Below are 13,721 nucleotides of genomic sequence, written 5' to 3'. Positions count from 1 at the left end.
TTTGGTGAAAGTGGGGTGTTAAAGTCCCCTGCTATGATTGTGTTACTGTCAGTTTCCCCTTTTGTGGCTGTTAGCATTTGCCTTGTGTATTGAGGTGCTCCTATGTTGGATGTATAAATATTTACAATTGTTATATCATCTTCTTGGATTTATCCCTTGATCATTATGTAGTGTCCTTCTTTGTCTCTTGTAATAGTCTTTATTTGAAAGTCCATTTTGTCTAATATGAGAATTGCTACTCCAGCTTTCTTTTGATTTCCATTTGCATGGAGTATCTTTTTCCATCCCCTCACTTTCAGTCTGTATGTGTCCCTAGGTCTGAAGTGGGTCTTTTTTGGACAGCGTATATACGGGTCTTGTTTTTATATGCATTCTGCCAGTCAGTGTCTTTTAGTTGGAGCATTTAATACATTTACATTTAAGGTATTTATCAATATGTCTGTTCCTATTACCATTTTCTTAATTTTTTTGTGTTTGTTATTGTAGGTCTTTTCCTTCTTGTGTTTCCTGCCTAGAGAAGTTCCTTTAGCATTTGTTGTAAAGCTGGTTTGGTGGTGCTGAATTCTCTTAGCTTTGTTTGCCTGTAAGGGTTTTAATTTCTCAATCAAATCTGAATGAGATCCTTGCTGGGTAGAGTAATCTTGGTTGTAGGTTTTTCTCCTTCATCACTTTAAATATGTTCTGCCACTCCCTTCTGGCTTGCAGAGTTTCTTCTGAAAGATCAGCTGTTAACCTTCTGGGGATTCCCTTGTGTGTTATTTGTTGTTTTTCCCTTGCTGCTTTTAATATGTTTTCTTTGTATTTGATTTTTGACAGTTTGATTAATATATGTCTTGGTGTATTTCTCCTTGGATTTACCCTGTATGGGATTCTCTGTGCTTCCTGGACTTGATTAACTATTTCTTTTCCCATATTAGGGAAGTTTTCAACTATAATCTCTTCAAATATTTTCTCAGTCCCTTTCTTTTTCTCTTCTTTTTTGGGAACCCCTATAATTCGAATGTTGGTGCGTTTAATGTTGTCCCAGAGGTCTGTGAGATGGTCCTCAGTTCTTTTCATTCTTTTTTCTTTATTCTGCTCTGCAGTAGTTATTTCCACTATTTTATCTTCCAGGTCACTTATCTGTTCTGTCTCAGTTATTCTGCTCTTGATTCCTTGTAGAGAATTTTAAATTTTGTTTATTATGTTGTTCATCATTGTTATTTGCTCTTTAGTTCTTGTAGATCCTTGTTAAACGTTTCTTGTATTTTCTCCATTCTATTTCCAATATTGTGGATCATCTTTACTATCATTACTGTAAATTCTTTTTCAGGTAGACTGCCTATTTTCTCTTCATTTGTTTAGTCTGTTGAGTTTTTACCTTGCTCCTTCATCTGCTGTGTGTTTCTCTGTCTCCTCATTTTGCTTAACTTACTGTGTTTGGCGTCTCCTTTTCACGGGCTGCAGGTTCTTCGTTCCCATTGTTTTTGGTGTTTGCCCCCAGTGGCTAAGGTTGAGTCAGTAGGTTGTGTAGGCTTACTGCTGGAGGGGACTGGTGCCTACGTTCTGGTGGATGAGGCTGGATCTTGTCTTTGTGGTGGGTAGGACCACATCTGGTGGTGTGTTTTGGGGTGTCTCTGACCTTATTATGATTTTAAGCAGCTTCTCTGGTATTGGGTGTGGTTTTGTTCCTGTCTTGCTAGTTGTTTGCCATAGGGTGTCCAGCACTGTAGCTTGCTGTTTGTTGAGTGGAGCTGGGTCTTAGCCTTGAGATGGAGATCTCTGGGAGAGCTTTAGCCATTTGATATTTTGTGGAGCTGGGAGGTCTTTGATGAACCAGTGTCCTGAACTTGGCTCTCCCTCCTCAGAGGCACAGGCCTGACACCCGGCCGGAACACCAAGACCCTGTCAGCCACACAGCTCAGAAGAAAAGGGAGGAGAAAGAAAGAAAGAAAGAAAGAAGGAATAAAATAAAATAAAGTTATTAAAATAAAAGAAAATATTTTAAAAAATTAAAAAGTCAGGGCTTCCCTGGTGGCGCAGTGGTTGAGAGTCCACCTGCCGATGCAGGGGATACGGGTTCGTGCCCCGGTCCAGGAAGATCCCACATGCCGCGGAGTGGCTAGGCCCATGAGCCATGGCCACTGAGCCTGCGTGTCTGGAGCCTGTTGCTCTGCAACAGGAGAGGCCACAACAGTGAGAGGCCCGCGTACCGCAAAAAAAGAAAATTAAAAAGTCATTAAAGGAAGAAGAAAGAGGAGAGCAACCAAACCAATAAAAAAATCCACCAATGATAACAAGCTCTAAAAACTATAGTAAGGAAAAAAACAACAAAACACAGACAGACAGCCCCCTAGGACAAATGGTGAAAGCAAAACTATATGGACAAAATTGCACAACTAAGAATACGTATACATACTCCCAAAAAGAGAAAACGGAAAAAAATATATATAACTTTTGGGAGGTCTGAGGTCTTTTTCCAGCATTCAGTAGGTGTTCTGTAGGAGTTGTTCCACATGTAGATGTGTTTCTGATGTATTTGTGGGGAGGAAGGTGATCTCCACGTCTTACTCCTCCACCATCTTGAAGGTCTCCTGTATAAATCTTTTTATTGAGTTATTTTTCTTACATCCCTTTTGTATATCGTGTTGGAAAAGAAGAAGTTTTCTTCTACCCTTAGGTTCTTCTAGTTGGTATAAGAATTAAGCTGACATGGGACAGATTAACAGGAGAAAATCACACAAAAGTTTAATAACATGTATCCGTGAGACAGACCCAGGAAAACCCCATAACTTGCCAGAGTGGCCAAATCCTCACCTTAAATGTCGTCTTCAGCTAAAGACAAAAGAGGATGTTGGGGGTAGTGGATTGGGGCTTCAAAGGTGAGAAAGGGAATTCACATGCAGATGGAAAAGCAAATGTTTGATAAACAGATGTTTCCTGGATCATGGTACACAGAGTAGACTTGATCTCTAGGCCCAGCTGAGTCTCCCCTATCATAGCCAGCCCATATTCTTTGCATGTATCTCTGGTGATAGCTCTATTCTGGGAACTAGCCCTTTATCTAAATTCTTTTAGGCAGTTAAGGAAGAGGTAACAAGAAAAAACTTCCTGAGTCTTCTTCTATTTCTTAAAAATAATCAGCTTAGGGCTTCCCTGGTGGCGCAATTGTTGAGAGTCTGCCTGCCGATGCAGGGGACACGGGTTCATGCCCCGGTCCGGGAAGATCCCATATGCCGCGGAGCGGCTGGGCCCGTGAGCCATGGCCATTGAGCCTGCGCGTCTGGAGCCTGTTGCTCCGCAGCGGGAGAGGCTACAACAGTGAGAGGCCTGTGTACCGCAATAAAAAAAAAAAATAATAATAATCAGCTTAAATTAATCCTCATGCCAAAGAGACACATTTTGGGGTGGCAAATTTTTGTGCCCCTAGAATTGGTTTTACATCCTACATAATGCATTTAATCATATCCCTCTCTATTTTTTTGTAAACTAAAGTGAAGAGTTATAATTTAAATTTTATGTTGTGATTGTCCTTTTTTCCTGAGGCATGATACATTTTGGATTTGTATTTGGATAGTGGATATTATAAGGGGAGAATGGAAGAGTGGATTGATGTTTTCTAAGGTAGAATTGGTTTCTCATATGACTTTTTCATTAGATATTGTTTATGTTTCTGCTTGTTTTCTTATGTGTTCATCCTTGTTGTCTTTAACCATACTGAACTCTTGAGTCCACTCAGTCCTCAGCCTTGTCTTCAGTCAGTTCACTCTCGTCTTTCTCAATTCTGTCACTCCTTGGCCGTTTGTAGTACCTTCCCTGCCAATCCCAGCCATGCTCAATTCAGCCATCCAACTTATTTCTCCTGTCCCATGATATACATAATATTCCTGGAGAAAAATATATAGCCATGCTGGTTGAAGGGAAATTATTGACCTCAAGCTAACCCTCTCAACATGGATCTATAATCCTTGTGCTGCTCTCAACTCTTCTCTGAAAGCTTAGGTGTCTTTATAAATAGCATTGACTCTTCTTTGTCAGAGTTACTTCCCATCACAGTCTTCTCTACACATCACTCACTTCTAGTGCCATCACTTGACTTCTACATTTCCCGCAGACTTTGTCCTCCTGCAGAGTTCCTGCTCATTCTTCAGTCACAACTCAAATGCCATCTCCTTATGATGAAGTTTCCTCCACTTTCTTGGGCTAATTTAGAACTCCCCACCCAACCTCTTTTCCACTCCCATTGTGTATTTGTTACATCACCTACAGTTATTTGTTTATGTCCATCTCCTGTTGTGGTAGATGTTACTAAGCCCAGATTATCTGGTATCCATTCCCCTTCCTTATGGGACCCTCATTTTGTTTGGGGAAGCAGTGTTCTTATTTACGTATCTCTTTTCCCCAGCCTTTCTTGCCAATGAGATATGGACAGAAATTTCTTTTAGCTTCATCCCCCTTCTATATGCCAGGTACTGTTTGAAGTACTTCTGCTTATATTAGCTTATTTATTCCCTTTATCAGTTCTCTAAGAAACAGTTGTTATCCCCACTTTATGTATGAGGAATCTGTGTTACATAGGTTTAGTAAATCGTCCAAAGTCTCAGCTAGTAAGTGTCAGAGCTGAAATTTGAACCAGGGAGTCTGACCGGAGAATTTGTGCTCTTTTTAACGACTGTGCTTTGATACCTTTCCACACAGAGGAAGGCCACGTGATAAGGAATGGCAGTGTGGGAAGCTAGGAGCATTGCTCCTTCAAGGCATTGTCAACCTGTTAAGGCAGCCCTGGAATACCTGCCCATGGACTTCTGATTGCATAAGATAAATAAACTCGTATCTACCTAACCCACTGTAACAGGACTTATTGTTACTTATAGACAAATATAATTCTGATGGATCCCAACTAGACTGTTAGCTCTTCCACGAGTAGTTTCTCCTCTTTTTATAAATTATTGTGCCAACTATAGTATTGGCATTCAAGAGTATTAAAATAATATCTGACACTGGGTGCTTTCTGGGCATTACACACTATGTTAATTCCTTTATGTGTGTTGTTATCTCCCTACGTGGCCACTGCAAAACTAGGAGGTAGGCACTATACCTTTTTCAAGGTTGAGAAAACTACTGTTGCATGTGAGTCAGCCTGACTCAAGGCAAAGTTTGTTGTGATGGTCACGCATGTCTCTGTTCAGTATCCTGTGCCTTTGAATCTCAGATGATCCCCTCTTCCTGAGGGAAGAGCTTCTAAGTCATTCTTTCCATCAAGTATTATTTTCTTAGACCAAAGGAGATGATGAATTTAAACAGGTAAAGCAGCTCACAGTAAATGTGCCTTATACCCTCCTGGGTTCTAAATACATTTGAATTATAGAAATGTGCTAATTGCTAATAGCTACATCAGAAGTTATATCTCTAGGGATTTGAACATTAAAACAAACAAAAAAAAGCCTCTGGTAATGATAATTCCTTCCTCCAGAAACTGAATGAGTGTCCGGTGTGTTTCAGAGTGTTGAGAAATGTGGAGGGGACATTTGATCAGGGATCGCAGATGATTTTCTACTGTCTAGATGTAAAGTTATCTCTAATCCTAGAGTGTTGCTTCATTGATAAATTTAAATTTTTTTTGCTATATATTGGCATACTTTTTGTCAGATATTTTGATCTGCCTATTAAAGTTGGAGCATAAGGTATTCCCTGTATTTTGTTTAATTTAAATAATTTGTTATAAAATGTCATTACATGTTTATGCCATCTCTTATTTTGGATATTAAAAAATAAATATAGTTAAAATGTGGTAAATTTCTTGTTCTCTCTAAATTCTCTGTAGGCACTGTTGAGCCATATTCCCTATTGGAATGTGAAGTGACATGGCAGCTGGGATTTGATTCTCCGGAAAGGGGAGAATTTATTCTTCACATCAATGAAGGAAACACGCTGACACTGAAATGTCTTGCACATGTAATGATTTCCCTTGAATATTATTTTTATTTTGAGGGCTATAAATTGGTTGAGTATGCATATGCGTATATAGTTGCGTATATATACTATGTTAGTAAAAACTGATTTTACATGTAATACTTAGTTAGCTAAAGTGTCTTAACATCTTCTTGGAGCCACTTCTCTACCATAAATGAAGACTTTGCTAAAAAATGTGTTGTATTATCTAGAATTAACTCAGAAATCCAAAACTTTTGTGCCAACAATACTAGATTGTTATTAGAGACTATAATACCATGGGAGCCACTTGAAATTAAATTATTTCTTTAGTAAGTGCCAAAGAAAACTAGAGAAAATTATATTATTGCATTTTTCGTATTTAGTTGTAATTAATAATTCAGTATGAAATGGATCATGTGATTTATATAGCAAGGAAATATAGAAAATTCTTCCATATTCCATATGGAATATACTTATAATAAAAATGTAAGTAAAGTGAAGGCTGCAATATGTAATTTTAACTTTCTTTCTGTGGTAGAACCCAGAAGACCTTAACTTCATGGCTCTTAATTACCAAGGATATGCTTTACATGTGTACCAAATTCCCTTCCCAACATTCTTAGTAATTTAACACAACCCAATGCTGTTTTACTAAATCCCATCTCTGTCTCCAGGCCATGATCATGTTCTTACATATTTTAGCTATAAAGAAGCTTATAGCCTTAAGATATAAGAGATCCATCCACTTTTATGATGGCAAGTGGCAGTCAGAAATCAATAGGGTCTTTCCTTTGCCCCAGGCTTGAAATAAGCTGCTGCTTTCACTATGTTTAAATCACTTATTAATTCTTTTTACAACTTTGTATTGAAGTATAGTATACTACAGAAAGGTGCACATATTATAAAGTATGTATCACTCAATTATTTTTTATAAACTAGTAACACCCTTGTAACTCACACCCAGATCAACCTGATCAAGAAACAGAACATGACTAGCATCACAAAAGAACCCCCCTAGTCCACACTTCAGTCACTATGTGTCCCTCCCAGGATCATCACAATCGTTACTTCTAAGAGCATAGATTAATTTTGGCTTTAAACTGTATATAAATGTCATCACACCATATGTTCTCTTCTATGCCTGTCTTCTTTTGTTCATAATTAGGTTTGTGGGATGCATCTATGCTGATACATGTGGTGACAGATTATTCATTCTCACTCCTGAATAGCATTCCATTTGGTTAGACTATACAATCAGTTTTCCATCACACAGCTGATGAGGGTTTGGATTGTTTCAGATTTTTGGCTAATGTAATAGTGCTTCTATTAACATTCTCTGTCTTTTGGTGAACATATGTATACAGTTCTTTAACTGTTATTTACATAACTGTGTTTGACAAGTTTACTAATATAAATTTGCTCATATACTCACCCCATGTGTATTTTTTCTAACAAATAAAAGAGGAGCAATTTAGTAATGTAGACTTAGCATTAATAATAAGTATCATTTTTTTAAAAAGAATTATTGGAGTATAGTTGATTTACAATGTTGTATTAGTTTTAGGTGTACAGCAAAGTGAATCAGTTATATGTATACATGTATCCAGTCTTTTTTTTTTAAGATTCTTTTTCCATATAGGCCATTACAGAGTATTGAGTAGAGTTCCCTGCACTATGCAGCAGGTTCTTATTAGTTATCTGTTTTATATATAGTAGTGTGTATATGTCAGTCCCAGTCTCCCAATTTATCCCTCCCCCCCTTATCCCCTGATAACCATAAGGTATCATTTATTAATTATTGTGTCTCAGGTACGATGCAAAATGACGTTCTTGTATTATCTCATTTAATCCTTACAGCAACTCTATAAGGAATGTATTAATAACTCAATTGATGGGTGAGAAAATGGAGCATTAGAATGGTTAATTATCTAGTACAAGTTCACACGTGCAGTAAATGCCCTATTGGAATTTATATCCAAAGTGATCTGCCTCCACAGCCTCTGCCATTACCCGCTCATAAAATTTGATTTCCACTTTCCCTACACTAGGGTTGGTTAAGAATTAAACTCTGAGATGTCAGTGTACTGAACTAGATTATTTTTGGCCAATTTTTCAAGCCCTTGAGTTTAAGTGAACTTACTTAAGAGTAAGTGAAGTGTTACTCTTAAGAAAGGAAAGAAGGAGGAATGTGAAACAATTAAATAAAATGTTCATTTAAGTTTTTTCATTAATTATGAAGGACTTACTTGACCATTTCATCTTTTGTTAGCTTTGTTTGAAAGTTTATTTTTCCAGTTATCCGAATCATGTTCTTCAACTAATTATACGAATGTATTAAAATCTCCTAAGACAATAAGAAATAATATGTATTATTTATAGTAGGGTCTATTGTAAAGAGCACTGAATGAGGAATTAGAAATCTTGGGTTCTAGTTCACCTTGGTTACTATTTGCTTTCCTGTAATATGGGAGAGGTGGATAATATCAACGTTTCCAAAAAGTGTTTTATGTTGCTGTAGTTCTATGAAGTGGTTTGTGTAGGACAGGGCGAGGGAGTCCTGTGCCTAAGTAATTCTGTGAATCACAGTGTACTACCTCCCCATTCTCAGATAAGCAAAGTGTACATTATCAGCATATTAAGCCCTATGAGAAGACTTCTAGTAGAAACATGCCTGGATAATCTCTCTTGGCATGTTATTTCCCATACTTACATGACCCTTGAACTTTTTCCTTTTGTGTAGCACATGGTAACACCTTGTATGTAGTGGGGCAGATGGTCTCTAGTATCCCCTTCAGTGACTAATCTACATCATTCTCAGTCATGGATTTACTTCGTCCTTAGAGTTATCTTACTCTCTCTGCCTTCCTCAGTTTAGGAGTACATTGTAAATATTCCACTCTTTTCCTTTCTCTTAAGAACACCATAAAATCTGATAACGCTTCGTATTTTAGAAATTTCTATGAAGCTGAAAAAGTTTGAGTTATCTCGTGGGGGATTAAAAAAATGTTTACTGTTATTACAATTTCATGTTCCCTTTCTTCCTCTTATTAGCTTGGTCACACCAAGGTCGTTCTTTTAGAGCCAAGGATACTCTTCAGTGATAGCCCTCAAGGTTTAACAACTTGGAGAAAAGCCATTCTTCACAATGTAGGACCAAACCATGCTTATTTCAAGGTAATGTAGAATCTGGAAATCTTACTTGGATCAGATCACATTATAATTTGAACTATTTATTGCCATGAGTTCTATGCCATGAATACTTTAGTCTTTATAGATTGACTAATGCTAATATTTAGGTATTTCATATCAGATTTATCTGAATACATTTCATCTACTTTATCCTTTTAGTTTCCCATAAAATTTGTCTCTATCTCTCCCTTCCTTCCTTAATCTCTCCCTTCCTTCTCCTTTTACCCCTCTTTTGCTTTCTTTCTGTTATTTTGTTTTATTGGGAAAAAAAGATGATTTCAAAAAAACTAACATTTAAAAAAATATGCAGTGTTTATGTTACATTCAGTATTTAATTACATGCTTTTCCTTTTTTTCCTCGTTTTCACTCTGTCATCAAGACTGTTATGGTAGCAACTGGGACCTAGATCAAGACCATTCTAAAGATATTCTATTTATAGTTGTTACTCCTGATTTAAATTGTGGGGCGGGTGGTGTTTAAATTGGTAATAGATGTTTTTTTTTTTAACTGAGAAACATTAACATCTCCTAATAGTGACAGTAGAGGTTAGCATTTGAGATCTTTCTTTCAAGCTTGTATTTACATGTCTTCTGCCCAGACAAGCAAAGGAGGATACCCTTTTCTACTCTGTTGCTTCAGAATTAGTTCTGAAGTCTGTTTGTTCCCTCATCCCCTAAAATATGTTAACCAATTTCCCTTCAAATTATTCTGACTTAAGGCATGATAGATAAGCCTAAATTGGCCTCTGACAAACCACGCCTTAACTCTTTTGGTAAGTTACTTTTTTGAAGGTCAAAATGATATCTTAGACATTAGGCTATAAAGGAAATAATAAAGAAGAGTAGGTTACTTTATCATCTTGCCTCCCCACTAACTTTGCTTTCAGTTTTTTAGGATCAGGGAAAAGACAGGCTATCAAAATAGTATCTAGAATTTTGGCATCTCTCCAACAGATACATCTCATCCTTTCCTTGTAAGTTTTGCAAAGGCTTGAAAACACTTCAGATAATAACCTTCATCGTCCTGTTTGAATTGGAAGATGCCATTGCTAAAAGTTCTGTTTGCTGGGTTAGGGGTGCAAATCCTTGTTGAAGTTCAAATTGTTTCTCTGGTGTTTGAAAATCTATTTCAAAACCATCTCATGCTGTGTGCCTGTAGGTCCTCTCTCTATGTACTGGTCTAGAAGTTTTCCTATGAAAGCTTTGGAACAATAACTTTAAAGGATAAGTGACATTTCTGCAAATTTTTGATTATAGGTTTGTGACCAGAGTCTTTTGTCTGTGATTGATGTTGTTCCATCACAAGGAATCATTCCATTGGGGGGGCTAACTGTTCTCAATACCTCCTGTACTCCTACTGTAGCAGGAAAATTTGATACAGGAGCAAAGGTATGTTTATGCATATGTGTGTTTGCTCCTTATATATGTGTCTGTGGATTTGTTTGGTTATGATATTTATAATAGTAGGTATAATTCTATAAAATGTTATATACATGTTTATTCTTAGAAAGCTTATTTTAATGATTTCTTCTAATGGGGATGGGTTTTAATATTATGACACTAAAGAGTAATTTAAAAAATTTCTGTTATTTTTCTATTCTAAATTTCTAATTGAGTTAGCTCTACAGAGGTGCAGTTTTTAGAAATCTAAAAAATAAACAACCTTACTTATACATCGGTTGTAAAAATGGTTAGCAGAACTTGGCAAGAGGATTTGTAGAAAATATTTTTGGTGAAAGTTGCTAATGGAAGTTTCTACTAAGTTGAAATGGATACATTTCATTGATATGAGGCATTTTTCACATGAACTTGGAATATTTGGCATCTCTAACTTGTGACAAGCCCTCACTAGTCACAGAGCAAAGGATTGTTTTTTCCATGGTGTTAATTAGATACCTAAGGAAAAAATAATCAGTTTTGGAATGCTAATTTTAAATAGCTTTAATGACTATAGGAATCATAGGAAAATTGTATATGACGTTAATATCTGTATTTTATAGCACACATAAAATGTTTTACTATTTTATGTTCTGGGAATTATGTAAATGAAAAGGTATTACCTTGATTTTAGGGACTTCTCTAAGTGTTCATTAAACAGAATAAATAAAACATGTAAGACCAGTCTGTAGTAAATTTTACTTATTATAAACTCATGGAATGGAATGCTCTTAATCTTCAATTTGATGATCAACTCTGTGCATTTACTCACATTAAAAAAGTAATATGTGCACTATCATCAGATCAAAATGAACGGCTTAAGAGATATCCTCCATTTTATCCTTCAATTTCCCATAATCATTAGTTCTTAAATAATATTTAGCTTAATATAATAAACACCAATTTGCCTGGCCCCCAAATAAACAACCTAATAATTATATCTTACTTTTATAAAGAAGTATAGGGGGCTTCCCTGGTGGCGCATTGGTTACGAATCCGCCTGTCAATGCAGGGGACATGGGTTCGAGCCCTGGTCTGGGAAGATCCCACAAGCCACGGAGCAACTAAGCCCGTGCGCCACAACTACGGAGCCTGCACTCTAGATCCCACGCGCCACAACTACTGAAGCCCGAGAGCCTAGAGCCCCTGCCCCACAACAGGAGAGGCCACCGCGATGAGAAGCCCGTGCACCACAAGGAAGAGTAGCCCCCACTCGCCACAGCTAGAGAAGGCCCGTGCACAGCAACGAAGACCCAGCACAGCCAAAAATAATTAAATAAAACAAATAAATTACAAAAACAAAAGTATATATTGAAAGATGTTTATAAAGTGTATATTGTGGTATACGGTCTGATATTTAGGCAGAATTTTTGTATATTATTTTGGAAAAAATAAAAAACATAGCCACTAAAATATAGGTTTTACTGAGATTAGTTTCCACTGTATTTTAGAGAACCATGCTGTTTTTACAAAGCTTACCTTTTTAACAGTATATTATAATGAGATTCCTTTATTCATCCATTCCATGCGTACTTACTGGGCACATATTATGTGTTAGGCTCTGTTGCGTTGCTAGGAATGCAAAATTGAACAAGATAACTAGGGTCCTTGGTCTCTAAGAATGTACAATATGATGGGGATGCAAACAACTCAAAATTAAAAGATAGTATAATAAGTACTATGATGGAGAAATACAGTAGGCTGGGGGCGTACACGGGAGAGGTTTGCAACCCATGCTTAAATGGTCAGGGGCAGTTTCCTAGGGGAAGATAAATCTGAAAGACACCAGAGTTAAGAATCAGCCAGAGGAAAGGGGTAGTAGTGGGGTGAGGGAGGAGAGGAGGAAAGAGTATTCAAGGAAGACAAAATTGAATGTGTTCAGGCATATGGGAGGAGAGGGAGAGCTACAAGGCAGATATGAAAAACTTAGTTTAACATGACTTGGTTATAGATTGAATGGATGATAGTGGGGAAAGATGTATTTAGAGGCCTGTATAAATTTTAGTCATACAGGTCCTTAGCAACAACTTAGGAAGTCAAAATTTCATCTTAAGAGCTTGGAGTTTTTAAGCATGGAGAGTTTCACACTCAGATTTGCATTTTTCAGACATCACTTTGGTTATAGAGCAGTGTTAAACTGCGACCAGTGCAGAGTTATTAGTCTGCTGATGATGTCCAGGCAGGAGAAGATTGTGTTCTCAGGAGGTAGGATTCTAGACAAATTCTAGTCAAATTTAGGAGATGAATATTTAGGGTTTGATGATTGAAAGGGGTCACATATAAATAAAACAGGTAAGTCAAGTGTGAGACAGGTGGTAACAACATTTGAAGAAAGATTAGAGGATGAGTAGCATATTTTAGAGGGAAATCATGAGTTTGAGGTACCTTTTGCATCCCTATGTAGAGATGTCTAGTAAAGAGGCCATTGCTTATACATGTTGGTCTGAAGGCTAAGGATTAATCTTAGAGATGATAGAGGTTATTTCTGTTACCCCTGTGAAAATCAAGATGAGTATAAGTGGATCGAATATATTGATGAGAAGTTGGAATGATAAACTTTGTTGAATAACGGAGAAAATGGAGACAGGTTAATTGGGGCTGATCAGGGAAACATCACACATGTGACATCGTGGAACTCTATTCTCTGAAAATGGGTGAGAAAGCAGGGATGAGAGAGGGTTGTGAGAAAGAGAGGGACAGATGAATGTATGGTTTCTGAGGCCATGGATTTGTGACGGGTGATATTGTCCAGGGTACAGATTAAGTCTCAGGAGATGAAAAGGTCAAGTGAGCAATTGGTGAGGGTAGTAAATGGTTATGGCAGCTTGGAATCTTCAGTTACCCATGAAAGGAGAAGTGAGTAAAAGGCAGCCATGGGGGTGTTGAGACTTACATATGGCGTTCATCAGTGAAGCAATATATTGATTTGTAATTACCTCTGAAGCATTAAGTTATGCTTCTTATGATTTTAGTCAAGTATTTTAGGTACTATGTATTCTGTAAATAAAATATAGAAATCATATAGTAGTATGAATTAAGCAATTCGGTTAATAAGATTGTCTAGATGGCACTCACTTTCCTTAATAATTCTGAAAAAATGGTATTTTGTGGTTTCTTTACCTATAAACAATGCCACTGATTCTATCAAAAGAGTGAAATACACTCATATCTCTTTTTTTAAT

At 37.0% G+C, this 13,721-nt stretch overlaps 1 protein-coding gene across 1 annotated transcript in view; it reads left to right on the top strand.

Moving 5' to 3' along the window:
* Positions 1-13,721, top strand: part of CFAP47 (cilia and flagella associated protein 47) — a 509,799-nt gene that overhangs the window by 101,602 nt on the left and 394,476 nt on the right. The window contains 3 exon segments of the mRNA XM_060137366.1: positions 5,804-5,934; positions 8,965-9,087; positions 10,360-10,491. Coding sequence (XP_059993349.1) covers positions 5,804-5,934; positions 8,965-9,087; positions 10,360-10,491 — 386 coding nt within the window.

The sequence above is a fragment of the Lagenorhynchus albirostris genome, chromosome X (genome assembly GCF_949774975.1).
Source record: "Lagenorhynchus albirostris chromosome X, mLagAlb1.1, whole genome shotgun sequence".
Taxonomy (NCBI): Eukaryota; Metazoa; Chordata; class Mammalia; order Artiodactyla; family Delphinidae; genus Lagenorhynchus; species Lagenorhynchus albirostris.
This window is presented reverse-complemented; position numbering and strand designations above follow the sequence as displayed.